Source organism: Anser anser (assembly GCF_964211835.1).
Source record: "Anser anser genome assembly, chromosome: 9".
Taxonomy (NCBI): Eukaryota; Metazoa; Chordata; class Aves; order Anseriformes; family Anatidae; genus Anser; species Anser anser.
In genome coordinates this window covers 23684312-23711653 of record NC_139729.1, presented here as the reverse complement: position 1 = coordinate 23711653, position 27342 = coordinate 23684312, and the positions used below count along the sequence as shown (strand labels likewise).

Sequence of the window (27342 nt, the reverse complement as noted above, 5' to 3'; positions counted from 1 at the left end):
TCCAAACCGTCCAAATTTCACGGCACATTCTGTTCTTTAAGGAACAGATGACAAGTCTCACAAGTCTTCCTGCTAGAGCAGAGTTTGATACAAGACAGATGGACAATATTCCCTGCACTGGGATTCTCTTAACTGCTACACGGGGATTTAAAGCCATTCTAGAAAAACAAATTAAACGACAGCTTTCCAAATCCTTTTCTCCCTCCTACCTACCACCCTCCTGATGAATTTATGAGTTTGTTTTTTAACAGTAAAATGTTTCACAAGAAAGAACTCACAACACGGGAAAGCACACAGCATCGCAGCCCACGCCGGGCACGTGGCTAAGGGAAAAACCCCGGTGGATGGAGTGGTACCAGGCCCTCCCGCAAGCGCCCCGCTCACCGATTATGACCGTGTTGTCATCAGCAATAAGCAGCTTGCTGTGAACGTAGATGAGCTCGGTGACCAGTTTTCCTTCCAACTCTGCATATGTTCGGAGTCCACAGAATGAAATGTAGTTGATCCACTTATCTCCAACTGCGAACGAAGAGAGAACAAAACCAATGGGACGTGAGAGGGGGAAGGAGAGCAGAAAAAGATCCTCTTGATGTAAAGCCCTGTTTGAACAGCACGCATTAATTCTAGCAATTTGTGTTACAAAAACACATAAGCAGGTATTGGGAGTATGTTTGTTTAAAAATAGACTTTCAAAAACACCTGTGGGCTCTCTGATCTGCTGCCTGCTCAGATACACCACTTTGGTGAGAAGTAACCCAAGCCTCCCTCATGCAGCACGCAAGTACTCCCAACTGATACGAGCACCTTAAAATAACTGGACTCTGCGACTGTTTTTCTGCAGGGCCTGCAGAAAGGAGGTTATAAGCAGGTGTTTTGCCCACGCACAGTATGGAAAATATGTCCTCGTGTAATTGTCTGCAGTGCGGATTTACACAAAGCACCAGAACTAACGAGCATTACGGATGCCTCTTGCATTTGCGATACCCATTTTTCACGGTGCCGATTCCCACCAGAGCACATCCAGGCGGGTGCCCTTGGAGGAAACGGACGGAAAGCAGAGCTGCCATCAGGCAGGTCTGTCCTCGGCAAAACCAGGCCGGGATGTGCCGGGGCACGGTACAGCTGCAGGCTCGCCGCTCCCAGCAGTGTGGCCCAGCTCAGGACGTTTTCCAAATAACAGGATCCTGAGCAGCTGCAACTGCGCCGTGCTCCTCCCTGGGGTCATTCCCTCCTCCGGATCGGGGCTGCGTCCAAATACAAGGTCTGAAAGGCAGCCAAGGCTCACACGACCTAAAGAACCTCCGCGCTGGGGTGCTGCAGAGGCTGAGGTCACTCGCCAGCTCATCATGTGCAGTGCTGCCCACCAGCGTGATGCCTCAACCCAGACCTGACCCATCAACTACAACTAGCATGCATTTTACTAGCAGTAAAAAGAACAAGCTGTGCCCAGCCAGGAGCTACAGATAGGGCCTTGCTGCCCGATTTATATTTTGCAGGAGGCAGCGAAGCTTTCAGGGAGCCTCTCCCCATCACTTGAGGTTGCAGCGCTCCCGGCTGCTGCAGGTTACCTAATGCTGCAACTGGAGGATCCCAGCTACGGATGCCTCTATCCAACAGCAGCAGCCTATGACCATAACAGAGAGGAATGCAGCTCTTACCCTCTGCTTTCAGCTGGCCCAGGATCGAGTTTTCTCCTCGGCACATGGTCCTGGAAAGAAGGTAGGCAGCCGTGAGCGCCACTGTGTCTCGAGGCAATGGCATATGCTGAAGCAGAACCCAGGGAGGTAAATTGCAAACACAGATGCTTTTTAAATACCCCATGCAAGCAGAAGAAACATGGTGCTTACAGAGCGCACATTCCTTCCATACAAATGGTAATGTATCAAGGACTGCTCATTTCCTAAAAGAGTTGGTACCATCAGGGTATGAACTGGGAAGCACTTCTGCCTTCTGAAGCAGGGCTGCTACAGTCTGAGCCGCAGGGCTGGGTGTGAGGGGACCTCAAAAAAAACAAACCATGCAGAATGTCTGCAAAATGCAGGGAGTTTGGGTGAGTACGGCTGGTCTGAAAAAGCCACAGCCAATATCTCATTAAAAAAATAAAAAATAAAAGAGCTGAAGCCCTGGGGAGGAACCACAGTAGAAGTTGCTTATAGGAGAGCAAGAGCATTGGGCGGGAGGGTGGAGACCTCAAAGGTGAAAAAACTGTTTTCATGAGCAGAAAGGAAAAGAAATGTGTTTTACAGCACCACAGTGCATGCAGGGAGCAGCTAATGGGTCAGGAATTGGGGTTTTGTGTAGGGGTAGAGGGGAGCCTGCAATGCTGGGGCGAGCAACGTGCTGTCCACATCATGCAGAAGGGACTGGGGGGGGTCTCTGGCGGCCCCACCACCGCAGGCAGCGTGCGGTACCTGTAGTTGAAGTGCATGATGGCCTGCAGCGCGTTGCCCCCTCCAGTCGAGATGTCGCCTTCAAAGCCAGGCAGCAGTGGGATCACCACGTACACTCGGAAACGCTTGTTTTCCCTGAAGGGACAGTTTGGGGAAAATGTTAGCCTGCAAATTTTACCGCTTGGTCTCGCTTTCTCTGTGTTGACTGGCTTGGTTTCTGTCCAAGGCTACTAGAGAAATTGTAAGGGAGCAAAGCGTGAAATGCATTTCCAGGTTTGGGGCTTCATCACCTGACAAAGATAAAGCACATTTCACACAACGGGACAGACACGCTAATTATTTTGCAGATTGTGCCTGCCACTGGGAAAGTTCATCCGAGCACCCCAACGGCTCGGCCTCACCGCTACTGGCGCAGCCTGGCGCCCGGCAGCGGAGACCCCACAGCTACGACAGGCAGGAAGCCAACACCTGACCCAAAGTGCCCGCTCCATGCTGGCTTTTAGGTGTCAGGAACACTGTCAGGTGTCAGGAACACCAGAAGAGTTTCGGTGGGTGCTGGCAGAGGGGCTGCAGACCACGCTGCGGCCTGGTTGTGAGGCTCCGCACCCACGGAGGCCTGGTGGAGGCCGCCAGGTGGCGAGCAGGGCCCGCCGGGCGCTCCCCCAGCCTGCCCTGCCTGCGGCCTCCGACCATAGGGAATTTTATTTCATTTCCCCAGCACCTCCCCGCAGCTGTGCGGCGTCCCGCAAGCAGGCCTTCGTTTGGCAGCGCACCTCGGGCCCAGGCGAGGCGGCCTTACCCGCACAAATGGCTGTGGGTCTGAGGCTGTCTGTACTGCGAGCGCGATACAGCGACAAAAGCCTTCTGCACAAAGCTGCTTGTTTGTCTAAGCACCATGTTTATTAAAGAAATTAAAGATCCACCCATAAAAAAGGGAGGAAGCCCAGAAAAGAATGTTATTAATTGCATCATTACAAAATATTTAGTCTAGAAGAGGAAGAAAAGTACAAGCTTGGCTAAAAAACTTACTGCAGCATTAAGCACCTGTGGGTCACCTACGCCGCTTTCCCCTGGCAGTTTGGAAGTTGTGCATCTCATACAAAATGTTTAGGACTGCCTTTACTTTTAACCTTTGGCAATGCCAAGCACTCGGGAGCGTGCACAGTATTTGGTGAGGAATCACCAACATTAATTCAGCACGGTGTTGGCATAAAATTGGAACAATAAAGAAGTGAATTGAGCCTTGCATCTGAAAATGTGTCACTGAAGAACCTGCACAATCCCCTTTTTTATTAGGCTTTCTGACTTCTGGACAGAATGATTCCCTGCGCAGAAACCTTATATAAGAGGAAAATCTTCTCAGATTACCTGAGGAATTTGCTGCTACCTCAGCAGCATTGTTAAAAACAATCGCTGAAAAAGGCCTGTGGCAATCCACTCCCACAGGCACAAAATCCAGAGTGGTTTCCATCCAGGGGGACACCAAAGTGCACGGAGCTGCTCTCTGGACCGACCCACCCTGATGCCTGGTCAGACCATGGTTACGGGACTAGCCTCCTACAGCGCTGCTCCCACTGCTTCACAACTTGCCCAGCACTGGCACGACTCCTCACTTACCCTGGGTGAGGAAATCCACCTTCATCCTGAGCTTGCTTCAATTATTTGGGCTGTGCATTGCTGCTCAGGGATCGCAGGCAACTCCACCCTGTCGTTAGTGGCATAGCAGATAACACCCATGCTCTCCCAGTCTGAACAGTGCTTATCCTCGCACAGCACCTCTGAATAAAGCCTGTCTCATTGCATTCGTGTGGCCTTACAGATGCTACCGCGGTGTTTCAGAGGCAGGAGCTGCTGTCTGTCTGGGGGTGGCCTCTTTTACCCGAGTGGGACTTTCCAAGCACAAGCACCAAAGAGAGTGAAATCTCTGAGACTCCAGAGAGCACCTCCGAGAAAGCAGGCCCCGCAGAGCTCTGCACAGCTACATGGAAAAAACAATCATTGCACGGCACAGCAGCATGTGAGAGGTAAAAGAAAGCAGTTCAGGGAGCTTTCTCTATATCAGCCCAGCAAGACCAGGACACAGTTTTAGACTACGACATACACGTATCTTAAAGACAGGCTCCAGAAGAACAACCTTAAGCAAGGCGGTCCGGGATCAAAGCGACGACAAGCCACTGCCTGTGGTATTCACTTCAGCACGGGGTTAGGCATTCTCATGCAACAGGAGTGCCTAACACGCAGCTGGGTTTGATCCATCCAGGAACAAGCTGCAGTCCCCTTGCAGTGGCTGCAGGTTGTAAATATCCTCCAGCACTTACCAGAAAAAGTGGTTCCAACAACAGCTGAACCCTGCAGTAAAACCCTAGACATGTGTTTGCTTCCCCAATTTAAAAGCAATCTTCTCTACAGATAATTTAAGTAAGTGGCACATCCCACACGTCCCAGTTCAACCTCCTCATCCACTAACTTGCCCTGCCATACAGGCCAAGGCTGGTTTGCTCTGCAGCAAAGGTGTGACCTTTGCAGAGCACGAAGGACTTGCTTTTCAAACAAGTTACATCGCTCAAAACACATATGCTTCAGGGTAGGTCAAAAACCAAAACCTTCCTGGTAGCACGGTAGCACAGAAACCACTGAAGGATCTCACTGCTGCAAAAGCAAGTAGATGTCTGCCCACACAGGTTGTGTGTTGGAAAAACTATTGTAGTGTGGTGTCCATTAAGATGTTATTTTGAACCACACTGCGTAAATGCATCCGGCAGACTTTCATTGTGTTGTTAAGAGGTTACCTGTGCGCTTTAAGAATCCTCTGAGCAATTGCATCGCCAACCTTGTTCCAGACAACTTTGTCATCAGCACAGCTAATAAAGAACTGGTTCTGCAGGAAAAACAAGCAAAACTACTGTCACAGGATACCAGAGATGCACAAAATAAATATTTGCATACTTTCAGACAAAGAGCAACTAAAGATCGCTGTGTTTTGTGTGTTGTCTGAACGGATGCTTTTTTTTTTTTTTTTTAATTAGATGATGTGTGTGTCTGTGCTTGCTTGGGGAATGAATTGGTCCTTATTGATCGCTCTGTTCAGACAGTTCATACAAAGAGCAACTTAACAACAGGATAATAAAAAAAATAAGAAAAGAGGAGAATCCGTGTCTCTGGTCAGCCAAGGCTGAGTCTCTCCAGCACAGGAGACTCCTGCAGCTCCAGGCTGCAGGGATGCAGGAGCAGCCTCATGCGTGGGGGCTTGGGGCGTGCACGGGGGCCATGGAGGGGGCAGGAAGACTGCTGCACAGGCCACAGAAGTTGCTGGCAGCTTTGCGAAGAGGTTCATAAAGGAGAGGTGTGCTTTCCCACCCTATAGTCAGAAGGCTGCCAGGGTACACACACATCAGCCTTGTCTGAAGTTGGTGGAAGCAGTCCCAAAAATTCACAGCACATTCTGTATTAATATCCACAGGTCTCAAAATTCAGAGAAGACCAACCCTCAAAAGAAGTACCACCCTCCTGGTGGCTGCAAGCCCTGCTCAGAGCGTTAGGATCCTGCTGCTTTCCCTCCTTTCCACTCACCTCTATGTAGATGTAGTGCTTGCTGTTCTCTATCACGCTGATGTAAGCGTTGTGGATGGACTCCTCGTGGTATTTAATGCCGGCCGACCAGTCAGCAGCAGAACGGATCACCTGGAAAGCAAGAGACCGACGCCTTTGCCTCAGCCCCATGCAGGACGGCACAGCATTGCAACTGAATTATTTCAGAGGCATTGCTGCCTCTCAGGATCTCACTAAATAAGGCAATATGTGCAACATTCACCATTTGTAATAACCAAAAAGGAAGCTTAAAAACAGAATTAATGTTTAATAATGTCTGGATAGAAACAAAAAGTGCACTGTCATGTTGCTGCTTTGTTCCTCTCTCCCAACAAAGCAGCTCTACACGAATTAGAAGTAGCCCAGAAGACCTGCTCTTGCTTAAGGTCTTACAATAAGCTGTTTTAAAAACAATCTGAATTTCCAAGCTTTAGGGGCGCACATCCAATCAGTGACCTCTCCTCCTCAGCTGTTTTTAAAGCTGAGGTCTCCAGCTGGGTCAATGCCTTTTCCTACAGTAATAATTCCTAATAATAATGCACATAATTATTCAGCCAGCTTGATAATGCTGACCACAGCTTTGTCGCGTGCACCTGAGGTCATTTATTTCTCCTACACAATTCTTGCAACAGCCACCCACTTTGCGACGATACGACTTTGAACATTCATAGCAGTCCAACTGCCCAACCTGACTTATTTATTTGTGCTGGAAATCCCCTTCTAAAGCGGATCCTGCAAGGTCCCCTGGGCACGTTCTCCCCCTGCAATAGCACCAGCACCAACCCAACGTGAGCCAGCTCATCTGCTTGTGCCCTCGGCCGCGTCCAGCAGCCTGGTGGCAGCCCGAGCCCCCTGCCACCACAGCTGCCTCCGGCGCAGCGCGACCAGCAGCAGTGAGGGCATGCCCCGAGCGACGGTCTCCAAGATGAACACGTCGTTTTTAATTACGTGTCGGTAGTGCTCAGGGACAGTAATTAGTCTTGATTAGCCTCAGTCTTTAAATGTTGTCAAGATAAAAACGTGGAAACGATAGCCTTAAAATATCGCAAAACTGCCATCAGAGCAGCACAGCAGTTCATTCATACGCAGGACAAGATCCAAACAGCGTGGACCTGTGAAATGTGTGAGTATGTGAAAAAAAAAAACAAAACAAAACAAAAACTGTCCTTTTCTGGGGCTCAGCCTCATTTTTTCCTGGAAATCCCTCCAGCAGATTTCTTTTCCTTCCCCACGTCCAGCTCCAGCTTTGGGTTTGCTCCGTATTACCATCCCTGTCTGACACCTTCGCCTGGAGCCCTGCTATTACTTTGTGGTCGCCATCCACCACCAAAGGTGTGCTGCTGGCTGTAGCCCAGCTGAGGGCCTTCGGGGGGCAATTAATTTCCCTAACAGCTGGGGCAGTGACCCAGCAGGGAAGGCTGGGCACTGCCAACCCCTCACCCCAAGCACCACAGCAGAGTCAGTGCAGCTTCATCTCTCACTCCTGGAGACCCGTCCTTTCCAGACGGAGTACTTTAAATGAACTGCTTTAAACCTACGCTGCTTTGCTCGGGAGAAAACGTCGTGAGCTACTCGCAGCCACGCCACCAAGAGCTCCGTTCTCCTTCCTCTCCCCTCAGCGACATCTCACACAGCAGTGCCAAGTGCTGTGCCAGGTTTGTCATCTCCAGCTCCTCTAACTGACACAAGAGTAATAAATTTTCAGCTTGCTCTGGGCTAAATCATAAATCCTGGACAATGCAAGCTCTCCCGCAGACTTCAAAGAGGTGTGGTGGGCTTTGGTCATGGACAGGGCACTAAATCTTCATTGCACTTACATCACGAGCTGGATATTGCCTCACCGCGCCACGTCTTCTGCAGCGCTATCTTTGGCTGATAACTGCAAGCGCTGGAATGGAAATAGAGAAGGGAACAAACTGGCACTGCCTTTGGCGGCAGGCCTTTTGAGTCTTGCAAAACCCGTGTGCAATCGCAGCGTTACTGTGAGCAAAGCCCCAAAGTTCAGACGCGAGAGGATGACGGATTGTGCCCGAGCTCCCAGCCCACACCTCCACGGCGCAGCCCACGCGCTCTGCTCAGCCCCTCTGCCCACGCGGGAGCTCTGCCAGCACTGATCCTGCCCGCCCTGCCTTCTAAAAACCCTCCCTAAAATGCACTTTCCTGCTCCTCTCTGCAAAGGAGAGCAAAGCCAGATGGTACAACGAGGTCAGAGACTGTTGACGACAGGTCAGCGGCGCAGTCCAGCAGTACCAGTGCAATCCCCACAGATCCTTTGTGTTTTCTCTGCCTCTGATCTGCCCACAATTGCAGACAGATTTGCAGACAGGCTCAGAAACAAGAAAACCCTCAGCCAGATATTCTACAGTCACCCCACACCCAGGGACACTCGGGGCAGTAACTTCTGCTCTGACATTTGCCTGTACTGCCCCTACCCAGCACCAAGGCAGGATAACGTGGGCTTGGCTGGTGTCTGAACAAAGGATTCAATATCAGGACCCTGAGGGGCCTCTAAAAGCTGCAACGGGGCATAAATTATAAATGAGCGAGGTGGTTTCAAATTAATAATTCACAAGACAAACCTGCTCTCTTTTCTCTATTTGCAGCATCAGTGAGAGCAGCCCATAATTTCCTGGAACTGCCAGTTACTTGCCATGCCCCAAAACGTCGCGACGAGGCTGCACATCACCAGGCAGCGCTAGCACTCAGGGCAGGCAGCAGTCACCGTGTTGGCACTGGGGGCCCGATGCACATCTCCTCCTCCTCCACCACAGGCTGATGCGCTCAGCCAGCAGCCCTGAGGCACGGGGCCCAAGGAAAGTCGGAGCTGGGGCTGTTCTCAGGGTGGTTTCTCCTCTGGGAGCTGCCTCCAGCTTTGCAATCAGCAGAGCCTAACTTTGGGGCCCATCACTTAAAAGTTGAGGCTTATCTTGAGGTTCGAACATGTGCTCTGGGGAAACAAGCCCCCTTGCTTCCGTGAGAGCCAAGTTTCCAAAGAAGCTGGTGTCACGGACACAGCCGGGGAGGTATTGCAGCCACAGAGAAGCATGATGATGCCTGGAGTGAGACCATTTCTCAACAAGCTGCAAACGTTGTTTTGGCATTTGATGTGAAATGCTCAAACCCGTTTGCATGAGACAAGGATGACACACACTCCCGTGCTGGCCACCCCTCACACCACGTGGCGAGGCACAGACAATGCCCTGGCAGCCCACAGACTCAGAAAAATGCATCTTGTTACACCAAGCTTCCCCAAGCGCTGCTGTCATCTGGGCGGACGACTCCTTACGAACAGCAGAGGCATGCATTTTTCCTGGTTTTGGTCTAAGCCACTTTATTTCATGCATCTCTTGTCCACAGAGGCACCCTATTGCCTTGCTGCTTCAGCGTAACTGTTTTGGCTTTCTGTTCCTCAACAAGTTTCTGCTGGTTAACGCTTGTATTCAATATTTGCACCAAAAATAGCTAACAGCTTTTAAATACAGCTCTTTGCAATCCTGACTGTGAGGATGACTGTCAGAAACAAGACTGGGCTGAGTGTGCAGAGGACCCATAGGACTTAGCGGCTACATAACAAAATGCAGATGAAGTTCAACATAGAAAGCAACAGCCATGAGACTCCTCTTAATCCTTGGCTTTAACTGACCACCACCCATCAGGACAAGGCATTGGGAGCCTGGCAGACATCTCTGAGAAAATCTGGGATAAGCACTCAGTGGCCAGCCCTGACCCACCCAGGACACAAAACCAAATGCTGGGCATTAGAAGAAGAGCAGCAGAAAACAAACCAGAAAACTACACAGCTGTAAAAGTCATGGTGCTTCCATAACTTGAGTACCACATGCTGTTCAGCCCTCTTATCCCCAAAGATGGAGGCATAAATTAATGCATCTTTTTTTTGAAGAGTCGCATTATTCTATTGTAATTGAAGATCTGACCACCTATGCCGCGAGCTAAATTAAGTAGGAGTTTTTCATTTTATAATTTTAAGTGGTGATACTTCCTTCTGGCAAGATGGAGAAAGCTCTCTCAGGGGGAGATGAGCAGGAGACCATCAGCACCCACCTGGACAGTGGCATGAACAGCCTCAGGCACCTGGTACTTCAGTTCGTTGGCAGTTTGCTGAGTCTTTGGCAACAGGAATGGGTAGGACAGGGATCGGTATTTGGGCTTCATGATCTGCCAGGGGGGAAAAAGAAAAGAAAAAGTCCTTGAAGAGACTGAAACAGAGCAGAGTAACACACAAACGAAAGCAAGCATGCCTGTGGAGGGCAGGTGGACGAGGCACGCTGAGCGGGGCCGCATGCCGTGCTGCCAGCAGCGACGCCCCCTCCCCACCTTGGTGAAGTTCCAGCGCTGGATGAAGTGCCGGGCCACGTCGCGCGCCGCTTTGCCGTGTACCACGGAGGAGATGTCATGCCAGGGCATCCTGGGGGTGGTGTATCTGTCAATGAAGTCTGCGGGACAGGAAAGCACATTCGGACCTCTTCAGACAAAGGACACAAACGGGGAAAACCGCGGCATCCCCCTCCTCAAACTAAAGCCCTCTGGGACGTGGCACCAGGGGCTGTGCAGGCTGATCTGGACGCACCGCGCAGTCACCCACAGTCACATCCAGGGACCGTCAGAGCAGAGCTGGCCCTTTCCAAGGGAGCTTTGCTGCTGTTTCCCAGCAGCCAAACCCAAACGGTCTCATGACTTCCAGAGGCACTTACCGGCAAAAGGTTTGTCAAGCTGAACCCAGTCTTTAAAGACAAAGTTGCAGTAGTCTTTGCCGTGCCAGAACCTGGTTTCCCCGAGCAGCTCGCCAACACCCGTCTTCAAGCTGCGGATGGATCCTTTATCTGCCACGGGCAAACAAAACAAAAACACACACTCCAAAGTCATGGCTGTCCCTCGCACAGCACTGGTGACAGACCCACAGAAAAGCACCGGTGGGACTTGCCAGTCCCGGTCAGCTGAGGCCATTTTCTCCCTAGTCTTTCAGTTGCTTTCAGAGAGGCATTTTAGTATTTCTTCTTCCCATTTTAATATTTGTTATATGACCAGGACAGGCTGTATATATCTGAGTTTGTTATGGAACCAAAATGCTGAATTCTCTCTACACTGGGCCTAAAAATTACCCCGTAATTATTTGTCTTTCCACCTAAATGTTACCATGGGGGAGTCCACTCCCAGCTGTGACTGACCTTAGTGGATCTGTGTACAATAATGTCACGTATATCATCTACCAAATGTGTTTTACAATGCTAACTCCAACTTTTCTGCTAGATGGTTTGAGTTTCACTCTACAGTAGGGTGTATTGCCTGTAATATAAGCTAGTCTTTATTAACTAGAATGCAATGATTTAAAAGTTTCCTCATTAAATATTGTGGTTTGGTTTTTGTTTTTGCTTTTCAGATAACAATGTCATCTTTTGATATAATTTGATATGTTGGGCAAATGAATCTAGAATTCCAAACTGATGGTGATTAAAAATAGTCTAAGATGTCAAGGACAGGGATATTCCCCTCCTAACAAAATTTCTTTTCCAGAGCTCATATGCTGAATGCAGGGTGAACTCTTTTTCCTTCCCCTAAGCAAACCAGCAATGTGGGCTTATACCACAGACATTTGACTAGCATTATCTCCTTAGCCTAAGAGCAGCCTTCACCTAATGTATCAGACACTGGTGCCATAATTACACAGTAACGTGCCCATCGCAGAAGTCTTCTCCCAACCCAACCACATCACCGGTAACCACAGCAAACCCCTTCCAATACGCACTAAGCCCGGGGTACACAAAGCAAGCCCTGCCAGCACTGTCACGACTGCTGCCGAGCCAAGCCGAGCCATGCCGGGAACGCCATGCAGAGGCATGCAGCACGGCCGCCGCACGAAGCACGAGTGTAGTGAGAGTCCAGGTGGAGCTGGGGAATCGCTGCCCCTGCATGCTCCGATGGGATGGATGGGGCATGCTGCCGAGTCAAGATGCACTTCATGGCCTGAGCTTTGGTGACTGCACTTCGACTCACGAATGAGCATGAGGTGACCACAGTGGGGATTGCGCTCCATTTCCACGGGAAGCAAAGGCAGCTGTTCCTTGTTACATGCCACTACTCTGTAATAACCATTTTAAAATTGGCGACTCAGGCCTTACAGGGAGATACTAAGAGGAAAGCGTTGAAGAGCTGCTCCTCATTCTGTACTGAAACTCAACAGTGTCTAGATGGGGTGCTGCATTTAGAAAGCCCTTTCAACAGCACCTTTTGTCATCAGTCCAGAGACCAGAGATCAGAACAGCTCAGTGCTCCTGACTACCCAGCTCCTTTCTCAATCAAGGATGCTTTCACAGGCTTTAGTAAGAGCCAGAACGGGGGCCCAAATCTTCTTCATCCAAGCATAGGTCCGGCAGCTGCCACCTTGCTGTTTGCTCTCTCTGGGTTTCCCCTCCTGCATTAGGCTCACTTTGAAATATCCATTGTAGAAGTCCCCAATTCCAGTAACAAGCCCCTTCCTTTACGGGAAGAGAGCTGCTGAAAAAATCATATTCGAGAATCAGAGCTAGTTTCTCAGCTGTTCCCTGACATTAGTGCAATTAAAAAAATTATTAATTTTAAATGATTTTTTTTTTGTATTATGCTGCAGGTTTTTAAACACCTGGAGAAGACGTTTCTGTGAGGATGTCTTTGGAGGGGTGATAAGGATGAGACAAGAAGCAGCACAGGCTGATCCTGGCACCCAACCTAACTCTCACCGTAGCTACAATGCAAAAACATCAGCAGCTGAAGCCTGAAGGGGGCTGCACCTCTGCCTTCCTCCACTTACCCTCCTGAGGCTCAGCGAGCCCCTGTTTGGATTCAGTGTGGTGATGGAACATTCTCAGGTGGGGCTTTAAACTCTGGATTAAATTCGGTTGACTCCTAGGGGAGTTACAGTAACCTGCAGAAAGTCAAGATGCTCTATTTATGGCAAAAATGCACATCCACTTCTGCTACACCGGGTCCTGCTCCTGCCTTATGACACCTTGCATGATAGAAGTCCAAATGAGCTGTCAGTTTGCTGAAATTACAAGTGACAACATGCAAAGAACCAAGTTCAAGACCCAGCTGGGTTTAAACCGAACACGTAGCAATGACTTTGCTACCTCAGCATACATCCTGAGCAACCAAACAATCCTGTGACCAACCCAAACTATGCTCCAGCAAAGCCTCCTCCAGCCAGGGGAAGGAGAAAACACTGCTAGGAGTGATGAAAACTCAGGTAAGTTCCCACCTTGAGCATTTACAGCTTCAGGAGTGAAGGACTTCCAGCAACAGATTTCAGGAAGAACTCCGTGATGGAATGAATGTCACTCTGACCCTTGTAATTTTAGCTTTGGAATTGCTTTTTATGTGGGGAATTAAAAGCTGCATTCAAATATTCAACTGCTGAATTGTCTCTCACCTCTATCAAGTGGGTAAATTGGGAATAATTTAAGTGAATGATTCAAACCTAAGTTACCCTAGCCAATGAGAGGGGATAATCATACTCAGAAAATGCTGCAGTTTTTATAATAAATACAAATTGAAAAACAAAAGATTCAATTCTCCCTTGCAGGAACAAAAATCTTCCAGCATTACAAACATTAGGTATCACGTACGCTGCACCACGTCACCTGGCAGCTCATGACAACTGCTAGATGCAAATCCACTTAGAACTTTTTTTGTATATTTTGCAGTGACACGAATTTACATATTGACTAAACACAGTTATTATTCTGATAGTTAAAGAATTCATCAGCCTTCCTTCTTTACAAAGAACATATTACCCTAGAAATTATGTGAGTCTACACGTACGCCCACCCACCCACCTCCACACACGCTTTATATATGTCGTTTGGGTAAAGCTGAGATGAAAAACAGCACTTACTTGATTCACTGTCTATGCTGCTGACGCTATCAGCATGGTGCATGCCATGCTTATGGAGATGCTTGTAAATACTGAACCTTGAAAACTTCTTGGATTTTCCTATCCCTTTCATTTTTGACGAGTCTGGGACATCATCAGCATTCCTCTGGAACACACGGCTTTCCGGGGACGAGGCTTGAGACTGCAGGGCGATGTGTTCAGAGGACTCCGCTGTGGACTTAAAAGACAGAGGACACTGCTGCAGGTGAGGTACAAGCACATTCCCCTCTAGTTGCAGGCGATCATTCACAGAAATGCTCAGAAACAGCCATGAGCCAAGTTTTGCTCCGTGACAAAGCTGCAGCTCACATCTGCTTTGGTGGGAGTTATGAACAGCTTTGGAGGAGAGGGTCTGTACAAGGAGCCACTGAGCAGGAAACCCCATTAATACTGGCAGTGTATTCCTCAGTCAATTACCCATAAACTTACTCGGGTTGCTACTCCCTTTGTAATTCTCACACTGAGACCTCTTTATTTATTTATGTTTTTAAGAGTTAATATCTTGTCACATAAGTACCCAGGTTAGCAGGAAAGCTCAGCAAGTGAGGCAAATGCTGAGGGCCCAAGTATCCCAAAGTTCGGAGCACTCTGAGTGCCTACAGTACATTTTTAGCTAAGCTTTACTAAGAGCACAGCCTCCAAATTGTGAGCGCTGCTCCAAGCTCCATGGGAAACCCAGCCCTAGCTGCATTTCCTATCTCCATGCCCTAGCAGGGGCTGGGCAGGACCTACCCCAAAGAGTCACCCGGTGCTCAGACACTTCCTTCTTCCCATTGCTACTCCTCCTTCAGCCTCCCAAACCCAGCCCTGCGCTTTGAAGCGGACGCGACATGTTCATCCCCACCACCAAGCCTTTGACGGGCAGGTGTCAGCACAGCCGCGGGCTGGAGCGAGCTCACTTACTGCCAGGTTGGCCGTTGACACCGACTTCACCGCCCCCATCCGCTTCACGCTGCCCACGTCGGTCAGGCGGTGCTCGTCGTCGTCCCACCGGCCGTACGCCAGGTCGATGCCGCCCACGAACGCCACCGACTGGTCGACGATGACGAGCTTCTCGTGGTGGGCCCAGAGGTACACGGAGGAGGACACGTGGTCCGGGTGTCTCATCACCTGGGGACAGGAGCAGCACCCACGCTCAGCGCCACTGCCCAGCTGCACCTCCAGCCAGAGCAGAGCCCTGCGTATTTGGCCGCTCAGGATAAGAGGAGAGCTCTGGACATTTGAGAGAGGCATCCACACGGACTGCTGTGAGTCCTAAATGGGGTATTCCCCTGCAGCAACGGTTAGTGCTGTTGGGATAGGTCACATTTACAGCAGCATCGCTGCGTTCGTAAAAGCATCGTTGTCAAGAAATGTGTTTCTACAAGTAAAATAATGCTCTTGGCACAGCTGTAATAGCTGAGCTTCCAAATACAGAACCTGATAGGAAAGAAAACAACATATTGGTGATCTGACTCACTTCTTTGGTTGTTGCTGCTACACAAGAGAAATGAGAAGTCACCTTTTTTTTTTAAATCAGCAAGTTGTTTGACATTTGTTTATGACATTCTTTTGACATTTGTTTATGACAAAGCCACTTCTCTATCTGAGCACACGATATGTAGTTTTATTTTTAATGCCAGAGGAGAACCATCAGACTGACGTCCTGCGGCAGGAGCCGCGCAGTTCTACCTGGCTGCTCCCAAAGCTGCCGGGCAGCCAGCACTTCCCTCCCCGCAACACCTTCCTGTTTGGCTGTGAAGACGATGGTGAACTAAAGCTTTGCTGGGACAACCGATCAACTGATAATCGATCTATTATTTTAGCCGTTTGTTCATCACCCTCGTGCATAACATATCTTATTAAAATGTATGTGTCTCTAATTTAAAGACACGGGACCTAGCCTTAGCTGCAGGTTCATGTGCCAGTTTGTTTTCTGCTCGGTGGCAGAGCAGCAGCATGACAGCACATAGCAGGGCAATGATGGTCATTTATGACAGGAATGTAAACACCCAGTGTTGACTCTTGTCATCTATGTACAAACAGGGCTGCTGATGAGGCAACATTCTCAAACCATAATTTTCTATTTGATGTAACCCCATAAACCCGTCATACGAAATCAGTTTCTCATGAATTACGTGAATAGCTGCTTTGGCACTTGTAAACGAAGCAGTTTTATGTTCAATTATAACCCGAAGAAATGAAGTTGCCATGCTCAGATGTGGTAAGCACGCTATGGGTATGTCTTAACAGCCTGTGCCCACTGTAACGGTGGGAAGCTCTGCTCTTCCAATTCACACCCAAATGCACGAGGGGCAACACTAGCTGCCAAGAGCAAACGGATGCACATGTCCTGCACACAACTCCGGGCATGCAATTACCTTTATGTTTGGATGGAGATGCATGAGCGTCCGCTTGCTGTATTCGCTGTTGATCCCTAGGGCAAGCTCCACCTCTTTGTACAGCATAACAAAAATCTTCACTCCCTGTTGCTGTCAGAAATAAAAAAGAAATACTGGCATGCAGATATTTCAGCGGCACAGCCCATTTCCCAAGTGAGGAAAGGCAGAGGCAGTAAGCACATTGTTCCTGCAGGCAGCAAGGCAGACCGAGGTTACCCATTCCTGCTTGCATTCCTCCAGATCCACCCCGAGATCCCACGGCAGGCACGGGCCTGCATCGCTCAGGAAAGCCGCTCAGCCTCCAGAGGAGGGCTCAGCACCCTGACTCATGTGCGGAGCTGAGCCACGCCAAAGCCTCCCGATAGGTCTTGCTTACAGCAGCTACTTTTAACCAGCCTTTGAGGCAAAATTTTGCAGACGTGATTCACTCCACGTATTGCAGGTATCCACTGACATCCAATTTTCCGCTGCTCCGTGTTGCCCTCAGGTTTGCCCACAGCTGACAGCATGCGCAGGGCGCTAGCAGCGGGGTATCACACGGACATCGCTCTCCCAGAGGAGATGCAGCTGAGCGGACGCCAGCGAGCGAGCTCTTTCTGCTGGCAGGGCTAAGCAAGTTCCTGGAATACGACGAGCAGGACTCAAAGGCTGGTGCTTTTTGTGACTCTGATGGGATCTGCGTGAGGGTTTCTAAGGACATGGCGATGCTAAAGCATGGGCAGGACTGCCAAGTACTTCCCGGCCCTCGGCAGATGGTGGTCACACACTGGGACGACTTCACCTGCCATAAATCAGAAGAGCTTCAAACCTTGGAGTTTGCCAGTTTAAACTAAGGGTCAAACCCTTCCACAGCCTTTTAAGTTCCTATTCCCACAAAGCTGCTACTGAGAGCTTGGGCAGTCTCCAAACTGCGGATGGTATTCTGCTCTCCTAGGGAGCACCACATATGCATAAAAGACAGACAGCCTTATCCCTACCTAGACAGCAGCCTGCCAACCGTCCTGCTGAATCAAAGAGAGGCTGCAAGCGAGAGAGCAGGTAAGTATTTCCAGGAGCTAAGCTCGAGACACTCCTGACTCTTACAAGGTATTTATAGCCACAGGAAAATCCACGTTGACACGACAAACAAAGCCAAATTCTTCCAGCGAGCATGCCCTGTGGCCACGTTTCGTTTGCCAAAAAAATAAGTCTACTTCCAAATCAGCTAATGTCAGGCACAAACCCCTCTTTTTTTCTAGGAACAGGGAGTGGGTGAGGCCTGGGAAGATGACTGGGTTGGGAGGGGAGGGAGTCAAGGACTATTTGAGCACGTCCACCTGGACTCCTGCCCTTCTACACAGCAACGCTCAAGAATCTTCCCTGGCTGTGCCTCCCTTTCTGACTCACTGCTCTTGTGGGGCAAACTACCAGCTGCAGCAGCGGTCTGACCACGGGCTGGGTGAACAGCAGAAATGCAGCCTGTGCTCACAGGAACCTTGCACTGATCTTTTCTGCCTGGCTCTTTCGGCTCCATGAAACGTGTTCTCCGCAGTCTCCACCCAGATGTGCTCTTTGAAAGCAGAGCATAGCCAACAACAAAATAAGAGATGAAAATGGGAGTTAAAAAAAATAAAAAGTAAGCAACCACAACTACTAGTTCTGGGTTTCTCCCCATGTCTCCAAGTGCTCCTCAAAAAGGGCTGTGAGCACACAGAGCTTTGCGCAGGAACCCTTAGAGGCAGTGCCAGGAAAGGCACCAGGTCAGCAGCAGGTCTGAACTGTTCTACCTAGGAAGAAAAGCGGAGGACAAACTAAAGCAGAACAAAAAAAAAAAAAGATCTGCCTTATCAAGAATTCCAGTTTATACAAGCATTTGCTTACTGCACACAAGCATTTATTAACTAGGATAACACAGCAATGCAAATAGCAGTCTCTGAGTCATGTTTATCACCTCCTCCCTTAGAAGCTCAACACCACAGTCCAGCTCTGGGGAGTGTGATGCCGTTTGTGTCTGTACACTTTTTTGCAAAACAGCATTCATCCTAATCAAGCCACGTGCTTTGCTGAAGCCCTTTCCTCATGTCCCTTCTCCACAGCAATGCACCAAGACCCTCACGGCCAGAGCCTCCACGTGCGAAGGGCCAGGCAGGGCACGCACAGCCAATCTTCCTCCTCGTGGCGGCCACAAGAGCCGTGAGAATATCAAAAGGGGTGGGCAGGAACAAAGAAAACCAGGAGAGAGACAGGTTATATGTCAGTCAGTGTAAGGAAGCAGTCCTTTACTACAGCGAGGAGTGGTGGGAGAACAGTGGTAATGTCCGTGCCTCGGTGTTTAGGTGTGGCAAGGACCTATGCAATATATTAAGTAAGGAAACCAAACAAGAAGGCTGCAGGGAGTTAGCACGAGCTTCTGGATGTTCCTGGGTGACTTTGGCTAATGACACCCTCCTGTTCTTGGAAGGCTGCTGGTATCTCACAGCTTCAGCTCTGAAAGCAGCAGCACACTCAATAAATACCCTGTGTTGACATACAGGATCTGCACAGCTCTGTAATGTACAAACCGCCTACCAAGAGCCACCGGGAAGTCCTGACACCTTCCCGTACCTCCAAGCTACGTATGCCACAAGGGAAGCGCCGGGAACAACAGCTCTCCAACCCTGCCAGGAGCTGGGGCAGTCGCAACGCAAAGCTGAAGCAACATGAGCTTGAGGGCAGGAAGGAGCAATCAGAGGATCCACCCTTCTGCCTCCAAGCTCTTCCAAACCCAAAAAAACGGTGCAAACGCCCCAGTCCCAGCAGGACCTTCCACTGGGGGGGTGCAGGGGCTGACAGCTGGAGCTCACTTACTGCTTTGCGCTTGAGGATGCAGTCCAGCCGCCAGTGATTCCCTTCAACAACGGGCCGTTTCATGAAGATCTCTGGGCTCAGCCTAAGAAAATAAAGGGGTGGAAAAACACAGCGTATGTAGTCTGCAAACAAAGCCCTGGCCTAGATGACCAGCTTGGGAAGTAAAGAAATCAGAAAGTTTATCTAAGTGGATGTGAAGGCTCATGTCCCAGAATGATGCATTCTCCAATATCAAGCTCTTTGTTTTTTAATAACGGAGCATAACAGAGGCCAGGGGACATGTCCAGCACATTCATCTTAGTATTCAATAACCCAGGGGACCAAATTTTACAGTGATGTGCAAACGGGGAAGCTTGCACTCTATCTATGAAAGAAAAACACAAAGAAAAAAAACACAAGTGAGATTAGAAAGAAATGTCTAGATATAAAAAACAAATAGAAGTGTGATTTCAGCTCTCCTGATAACTTATGCTATCTGAATAGCACAGATTTGTGCTGAATTTTCCTTTCTGCCTAAAGACAAAGCAATATGGTATTGCAACAAGACATTTGGTGATTCATAGCTTTGAGGGTTACAAGGAAGAATTCAGCATTCCTGTCTAACCCCTGCAAAGGGAGGCAACAAAATTTCACTTCTTCACTTCTGTGCAGAGCACAGGAACTTGTGCTTGATTAAAGCACATTGCTACATCCTAAAAGCATGCTTCTGGCAACAACATTTTTATCTTAAGCTCCACGTTTCAGGTAAGTTTTGCAGTTCCACGATATGTTAACAATTGACTGCTGCTGAAGAAAACGTTAAGAGACAAAGGGTCTGAAACGCAGTGCTCTTGCCTTGCTACATGATGTTGCACACGGAGCACTGGGTTTATCTGTGGTCATGTTAGGAACGTTTAGCCCAGTCAATGCCAACATTGTGTTTAGTTTTGCCAATGTTGTGCCAACGTTGTGTTTAGTTTTCTCATGACTGCCACCTCAGAACTAATCCCCCACATCCCACAGGCAGCAGATGAGTGGTAAGAGGGTCGTCTTTCAGCTAGAGGAGGCGCACAGCGAGGTGCCCATGGCTAGGGAGGACGCCTGAGCAGCTCCCCAGGGGCCGGGCTGGCCCCCATGACCCACCACCAAGGCAAGGCACAGGCAGCAGCAACCAGCCATGGCCAAGGGGCCCTACCCTGAGGCTGTGCAAGCACACTTTTTCTGTCTCAAACAGGAACCAGAGCACGGCATAAACATACTGAATAGCTAGAGAAGAAGTGGGCAGAGCCAGGTCCTTCAGCAGCCGCACAGCCTGGAGAAGGGACTACAGAAATCCCTCTCCGTTGCCCAACACATTTAAGAGCAGAGCAAAAATGCACCCAGCCCAGTTGCTCTCAGCCCTGGTGTGAGGCTGCCCAAAACAGCAAGAAGCAGAAAGGAAGGGTCCTCTGCAGGATAACATGGGAGGAGCACTGCCCTCGTCAGGGGTATCTGAGTGTCTGTGTTCCCCTACACCCTGAAAGGAATTCTTGTCCCTTGGGTGTACAGCGCCGTGCATTCCCAGTGAAGCCACACACACCACAACACTTGCACCTGGCGGTGCCTCCCTGAAATTTCAGGCCTTTCCTTGCAAGGAGAGAACCAAGCTGTTGATTTGAAGCATGTGCTTTTGCTGCCAACCCTCCTGAAAAGGCCTTTGAATACAACCCGACGAGATGTTTGGGTGTGCTGCCAAACCATCTGGCCGCACGGCTAGCTGCCATACTGTAAGGCCTCCCAGCACTGCAGCATTGTCGGGAGCGTCCCAAGAGAGACAGCTGGTCAAAATCCAAATATCTAAGTACGAACCACCAATCTGTGATGAAGATTTCTTCTTTAGCGGCTTCCATGGCATTTGCGACATCTTCAAAGTAGCACTTAGCATTTACATACCTGTAAAAACAAGCAAAGCACGTGGATTTATTTTTCTCTCCACCTTAATCAAACAGAAAGTTCACAGCTGAAGACCAACGGGGTTCTGTGCTAATGCCACTTACATTCTCTTCCCAAAATCAAACACAAACCTAATTTCAGGAATTAAGACAACATGCGGGGGGATTTCAGGCTGCTATTAGCTTAATGGAGCAGCACAATAACAGATTATTAAGTGCCACTTGGTACTTCTGCCAACCACACAATTTTCCTTGGGTTTCACTTGGTGCACAAGCGGGCACCGCGATACGCTCAGCAGCTCGCCCCCACATCTCACCACTTGGCCAGCGTGTTCTCCTGCACGGCCGCGTACGACCCGAACCGGTGCTCCGTGAGGAAGTCCTTGCCGTGCTTCCGAATGAATTCGTCTATTCCCTGCCTCCACCACTGGGCATGCCGGTAGCTGGTGCACTTCAGAATCAGTGACCTGTAAAACCGACGACATATGGGGCAGGTGCTGCAGCCACGGATGTTTAAAGGGGCAGCTTCTTGCTGTCTGTGCATGCTGCTAAGCACACCTGCATTGGTCATGTTTTATTAAGCTAAAAGGAGTAGCAAGAGACTTTGCTTTCATGTTTTGTTTGCAAAAAGATACATCGGCACTTACCTGCTCTGAGGGAGTATCACAGCATCACTCTGACAGTAATAATGATAATAATAAAACAGATTTAAATGAATAGCGCCAGCTTAACTCGTAGGGAAGTTGGGTGTGGCTAATTCTGTATTTTTTCCACGATGAATTTATTCTGGATGCTACTGTGAAAACATTAAATAGCTCTTCATCCCACTTAGCATATCTTTTGTGCAATTCTCTACCTGGGATGTAACGCGATGCATCTTTGCTTGGAGCATAAAGGAACAGAGGACCTAGAAAATTACCGTAAGTAATTGCTGCAAAACCAGACTGTGCAGCTCCACGTGCACTGTGCCCTCAGGCCCGAGCACAACCTGGGGACAGGCTGTGCAGCTGAGACACCAAGGCCCTCTTTAAGGCATGGAAACGACCAGTCCTGGACCCTGCAGGTACAAACCTTGCCAAGCCCAGGAGAGGCGCCACCGACTCTTTGTTAAAACAGCAAAAGCAAAACAAAAAAAGGTCTAGATTTCTTACCTCGAGAGATTGTCGACCTGCAAGCCGTACTTGGTTTCTGTTTCTTTCTGGCCTATCTTGATGTTGAACTCCTTATCCACCAGCAGCACGAAGGCAATGGCGCCCGAGTCCGGCTTCATGTAGAGCAGGAAGGAGTCCTTCACCACCAGCCACCTGCGGGGCGGAGGGAGGTAAGGGGGAGCTTCTTCCTGCCTTCCCAATAAAGGGATAAAGTATTTCTGGCCCAATGAGCGCAAAGCATTCAGCAGGGAGAGGAAGGCATGTAAGTGAAGGGTAACATGTCTTATCGGGGCCGTGTACTGTGCAAAGACCAGCAATCAGGCCTCATTATCCTCTCGGAGAGGAGGAGAGAAACAACCTCTCTGATGCTAGTGAAGGATTCCCTGCAGCACAAAAATGAGGCACATCTGATCTCCTAAGGGAAGCTGAAAAGCCCAATGCCCACGTTATGAACTCGGGTAACAAGTCTCGTTCCAATAAAGGATTTTTAGTGACTTGCATGACTGCTTCTTACAGAGGCCTTTGAAAACTCACACCTAACACACCCAACGAGGATCTCCCTGCTCACAGGTAAACTGCCCAGCCAGGAGCCCGGCAAGGTGAAAGGAGGACTCCTTGTTTCCCAAATTCACATCCAGGCTGTACATCCCTCAAGGCAATATGGGAACTATTTGACGTTTCCAGTATTAATTATGAAGCCAGGATCACTCTGACTCCTATCAGGATACGTGAACAAGGCGTTTTGGACAGCTTTTATTGCCAAGCAACAGGCCCCCTGCTAGAAGCACGTGACGGGAGATGACCGGCAGCTTTTACATAAATACTGTTGCCTGAAGGCAGCTCTGGGAAAAACATGTTTTTGCTGTGAATGGCATTTCTAAATTTTTCTCTCCGTGCCGCGTAGCTGGGGTAACCGGCCCCCTCTGTCCCACACAGGTCTCAGCCAAGAGACCTAGCTCCTGTGCACGCTCACAAACAGGCACGGCAACAGCCCCAGCTGCACAACGTGGGAGCGCTCCTACCTTTGGGAAGTCCCAGCTCCTCGGCTAATTCCAGACCCCATGATTTTCATTTTCTCTCAGTGCCCTGAGTTATCCCAGCACGACCTCACACATGGTGCCAAAATGTCCTCCCTCCCTATCCCCTCGTGGCCCATAACTTCACTCCCCAAACCCTGCTGAGCACAGCTTCAAGCATTTGCCTTTCTGTGTTCCCCGGTATTTTTCACTACTTTCCTCCTCTTATCCAACAAAACGTAGAGGATGTATTTGAGGGTGTACTCTATTTGAGAAATCACGAAATTACTTGTAGAAGTCAGACATAAAAGCAAGTTTTTCCTACAGTTCTTCACTTCGATAACCCTCCCTGGGAAGTGTCCCTTGTTAATTTATTGATGCCCGCGCTCTGCCAGCCCCCGCAGGCCGTGGGAGAGGATTCGGTGCCCTCTTGTGTCACTCCGCACCCAGCTGAGGGACAGTCCTGCTCCAAACACTTCCCTCGTCCCATTTTTAGGTTCTAAAGGAGAAACAAGATTGATGGCAAAACTGAATGTGCTACAGCTCCCCTAAATCTTGATCTCTGTATAACAGAACAAAGAGTTAACTGAAAAGGTGGTTTGTTGGGGTTTTTTTTTTTTCATAAAGGAGAAAAAAATGGAGACAACTTAATGATTTGACCTGGAAGAAGGTCAAATCCTTATCTCCTTGTGAAATCACTACAGATAACTTCTGTGAAATTGCATTAAGAAATACCGGAAATTCTACAAAAAAAAAAAGGGGGGGGGTGGCGGACCTTTTCTTCACAAGAATGCACTAAGGTTTTGTTGGAAAAGAGCATTATTTAAGGTAAGCTAACCCCAGCCCATCATGGTTCCACAATGCTGAAAGCCAAAGGTAGGTGATGATGAGGGGAAGCTCTCACAGACAAAATCACTAAAAGGTGGGTGTGTACTCTCTGGGTTTTCAAAAGCAAAGCCTTGCCCACACCAGTAGCACGGAGAAGCAAAGCAGAGGAGTCCTTCCAAAGAGAGGGGAGCCCACCTAATATCAGAATCTGAAGGTTTTCTGATGCATGGGGTTAGGTAGCAGAATCAGAGTGCAAAGGTACCAAAAAGCCATCAGCCAAACACAGTGGCCTGGGCAAGGAAATGAAGGTGATAACTTGTAAATCGAGGAAGGGCTCACGGGCCTCACCTGCCCATGTTCCCCCTGGGAAGGGAAAGGCAGGCAGGGGCCAGGTGAGGGTCTCTGTGTCTGACAGCCTAGGGCTGTGGGACACCCCATTTCTCCTGCAGAGCAACACATCCCTTCCACGGACAACCTATGGACTCTTCTCACCCGAAAAGCTGTAGCTTTTCTAAAAAGGCAAGAATCTCACGGTCTTTTGGGGAGAAAAAGGCCCAGGAGGGTTCGTGTGCCGGAGGAGCACGCGGCACGCCGCCCCTCAGGCCCGGCAGCAGCAGTACCTCTTGGACCAGCGGTAGCACATCCTCCCTTGGCCGCAGCAGTTCAGGCCCGGTATGCGGTGGCCCCCGGAGCGTTTCATGACCATACCTTCCCTGCAGGGACAGCAGCACGGTCAGGAGGGGTGGCACGGCCCCCTGGAGGCGCAGGGCAGCTCTCGGGTGGCGGATGCCCACCACATCCCTCCAGCCCCCCCAAGGGATGGCTCCTGCCATCTCCAGCCGTGCCCGAGCAGGCTGCACCTCTGCCCCAAAAGCCAGAACAAGGGCAGAAGTAGCTCTCCAAAAGGAAGCGATGCAGATTTAAGAAACGCGGGGCTCCATTTCTTGTGTTTTGCAGCACACACAAGGTTGCAGGAGGGAAGGAGAGAATCCCCATGACCCAGCTGGGGAGCTGCAGCCCCTGCTGCGCAGAGCAGCCTGCTCCCAAGGCTGTCTCCCAAAGTTGTCGTGTTTCCATCTGAACATTAATACATTTTTATATCCAGATGGTAAAATATTCCCCAGTTATCAGTGAGAAAGGAAAACTATCAGTGTGAACACTATTTATTTATAAAGCCGTGCTCTTGGTGAACCATAATTTGGAAAAAAACCAGCTCACAACTCACATGCCCTTTGGTCCCAGGTCGTGGATGAATGAGAGCTGACTTACTCCAATGAACTCCATCTGGGGAAAGAAAAAAAGATTCCTCCGTCTTTCGTACTCCAAAATCCACAAAACAGTGTGCTTCATCACAGAGACTTATCACCAAGAGAGAACATACAGCTGAGCCCCAGCAGGAGTTACCCTCCATAACTTAAGCAGCTTCGGCAAGACCAAGAAAAGTTATTTGGTGGTTGCTGTTTTTTGAATGTGCTTTGGAGAAGCGCTCTCCTCCCTCCTGTATTACTGGATGAAAAGAATCGAGTTCGATGCTGTTTGGGGTCTGTGTGAACTTAGCTACCGGCCTGAATCCTCTCCTTCTTGCAGCAAACCACACAGAAAAGTCACAAAGGGAACAAGCACACATCCCTGGGGGTGGCAGCCCTATTCCCTTCGAGTCCCACATCCCACCACCACACACCACGGGGGCGTTCAGCTCCTCAGCCCAAGAGCATCCCCCGAGAGCTCCAGCAGGTCTCTCTCGCTCAGCCTTCACCCCGCAGCACCTCAGGGCCCTGTCCCAACCAGCCCCACGAGCCAAAAACCCACAGCCAAGCCGCGGTGGGACAGGAGAGCGAAGCAGAGCGTCAGGGAGGGGTGCTGAGCATGTTCTGCACAGCTCCTGCTGGTCCGTGGGGACAGGAGGAGTCCCAGGGGAGCCCCGGGGCTAGGAAACCCGAGGACCACACCACCGGGTTCACCAGCACACCCCAGATCCGGATCAGCTGCCTCCTCCCGGCTCCTCCTGCCTCAGCAGAGGTTGCAGAGGAACGTAAAGATAAGCAAAGCCGGGGAGAAAGCACACCATGATTACATTCAGCTCTAAAAATAGGACGGCCAGGCGATTTCGACCGAGCAGGCTTTTCTTGGCAGAGCAGGACATTCCTGTCAGTCTGCCCGTTGTTAGCCCTGGCCCTGCTAGGGGGAGAGGGTCGCCCCCAGGCACCCCCTATTTACCGATATCCTTCTCCCATGGCTGTGGAGGAGCTGCCCTGCATGGTGGGGGGCCTGCCTGCACCCCTGGGCTTTGGTTTAATTTATTATTGTGTAAAATCGTCCAAGGGCAGGGCAGGGAAAGGGCGGGAGCTGCTCTCCCCTTTGGCCAGGCGCCAGGCAGCAAGCCCATGGGAACCCTCTAACTGCATTTTTTGGCAACCAGGCCTGCCGGGAGCGAAGCCCAGCACCCGACCCACGGCCCCGACCCCAAGTGGGACAGGAGGTGGCAGCAGGGCAGCTCCGGGCCGTGCCCACCCATGCCACGCAGCAGCTCAGGCGCCAACACGCTCGGAAGGGCTTCTGAGTACCTGATAATCTGGGACAGAAATCTGTCCTGCAGGTCCAGTCTATCTGGCTCAGGCTCCCTTCCCTGCACAACCACCTCTGCCCCACGGAAGCAGCAGGAGGACACGAGATCCTTCTTTCCCCCCACCCTTTGGTGCCCCCGGACCTCCCCAAGCTTCCCACCACATCCACACGGGCACGGAGAAGCACCAAGGATCTGCTGTGCTCCTCCAAGCGGCTCAAGGTCACCAAGTGATCTCTTTTCAGTGGAACCAAATTCATGCCCTCATTCTCTGGTGCTGTAATGCAGCGCATCCCACAGCCTCTCACAAGAGGTCCCAAGCAAAGTTTCAGGCCGGTTCCTTCCCCTGGATCTAATTTCCACTTCTTCAGAAAGCCGCTGGCATTCCCCATGGGACAAACCAGAAAACTGGACGTCTCTCTCACACCGGGCACACAAAAACCAAAGCACACAAACGTCAAAACCCTTTGAAAACATTGGCGGCAAGCAGAAAGCTGGCAGCAGTCTGAGGAGCGCTGAAAGAGCGGCCCTTGCAGGAGCAGAAGAGCCAGGAGGAGACAGGACTTGCAGAAACTGAAGTATTACTCCACGAAAAGGAAAGGAAGGTGGTCTGGCAGCACAGAAACCTGCTCTTCGGTCTGTGAGACCTTAAAATGGCTGTTAGGGCGATGGAGACTGCCCAGCCTGACCCTAGGTGCTGTGCTGGGCAAGGAACACCAAGCACCCACATCAGCTTCCATGGTCCTCCTGCACAGCCCCCTT

General features: G+C 50.1%; 1 protein-coding gene across 5 annotated transcripts in view; it reads right to left on the bottom strand.

Moving 5' to 3' along the window:
- PLD1 (phospholipase D1) overlaps positions 1-27342 on the bottom strand; it is a 64308-nt gene that overhangs the window by 7735 nt on the left and 29231 nt on the right. For 3 of the 5 annotated variants that reach the window (XM_083848848.1, XM_083848849.1, XM_083848850.1), the window contains 18 exons: positions 25243-25301; positions 24638-24730; positions 22174-22326; positions 21340-21489; positions 20940-21023; positions 19113-19194; positions 16266-16376; positions 14809-15015; positions 13867-14083; positions 12784-12897; positions 10691-10819; positions 10314-10432; positions 10041-10154; positions 5961-6071; positions 5180-5268; positions 2412-2525; positions 1659-1708; positions 385-519 (listed from right to left, as the gene is read on the bottom strand). In XM_083848848.1, the coding sequence (XP_083704974.1) occupies positions 385-519; positions 1659-1708; positions 2412-2525; positions 5180-5268; positions 5961-6071; positions 10041-10154; positions 10314-10432; positions 10691-10819; positions 12784-12897; positions 13867-14083; positions 14809-15015; positions 16266-16376; positions 19113-19194; positions 20940-21023; positions 21340-21489; positions 22174-22326; positions 24638-24730; positions 25243-25301 (2131 nt within the window). The remainder of the gene's footprint in view (positions 1-384; positions 520-1658; positions 1709-2411; positions 2526-5179; positions 5269-5960; positions 6072-10040; positions 10155-10313; positions 10433-10690; positions 10820-12783; positions 12898-13866; positions 14084-14808; positions 15016-16265; positions 16377-19112; positions 19195-20939; positions 21024-21339; positions 21490-22173; positions 22327-24637; positions 24731-25242; positions 25302-27342) is intronic. The other 2 variants (XM_083848851.1, XM_083848852.1) reach the window with 1 other exon arrangement.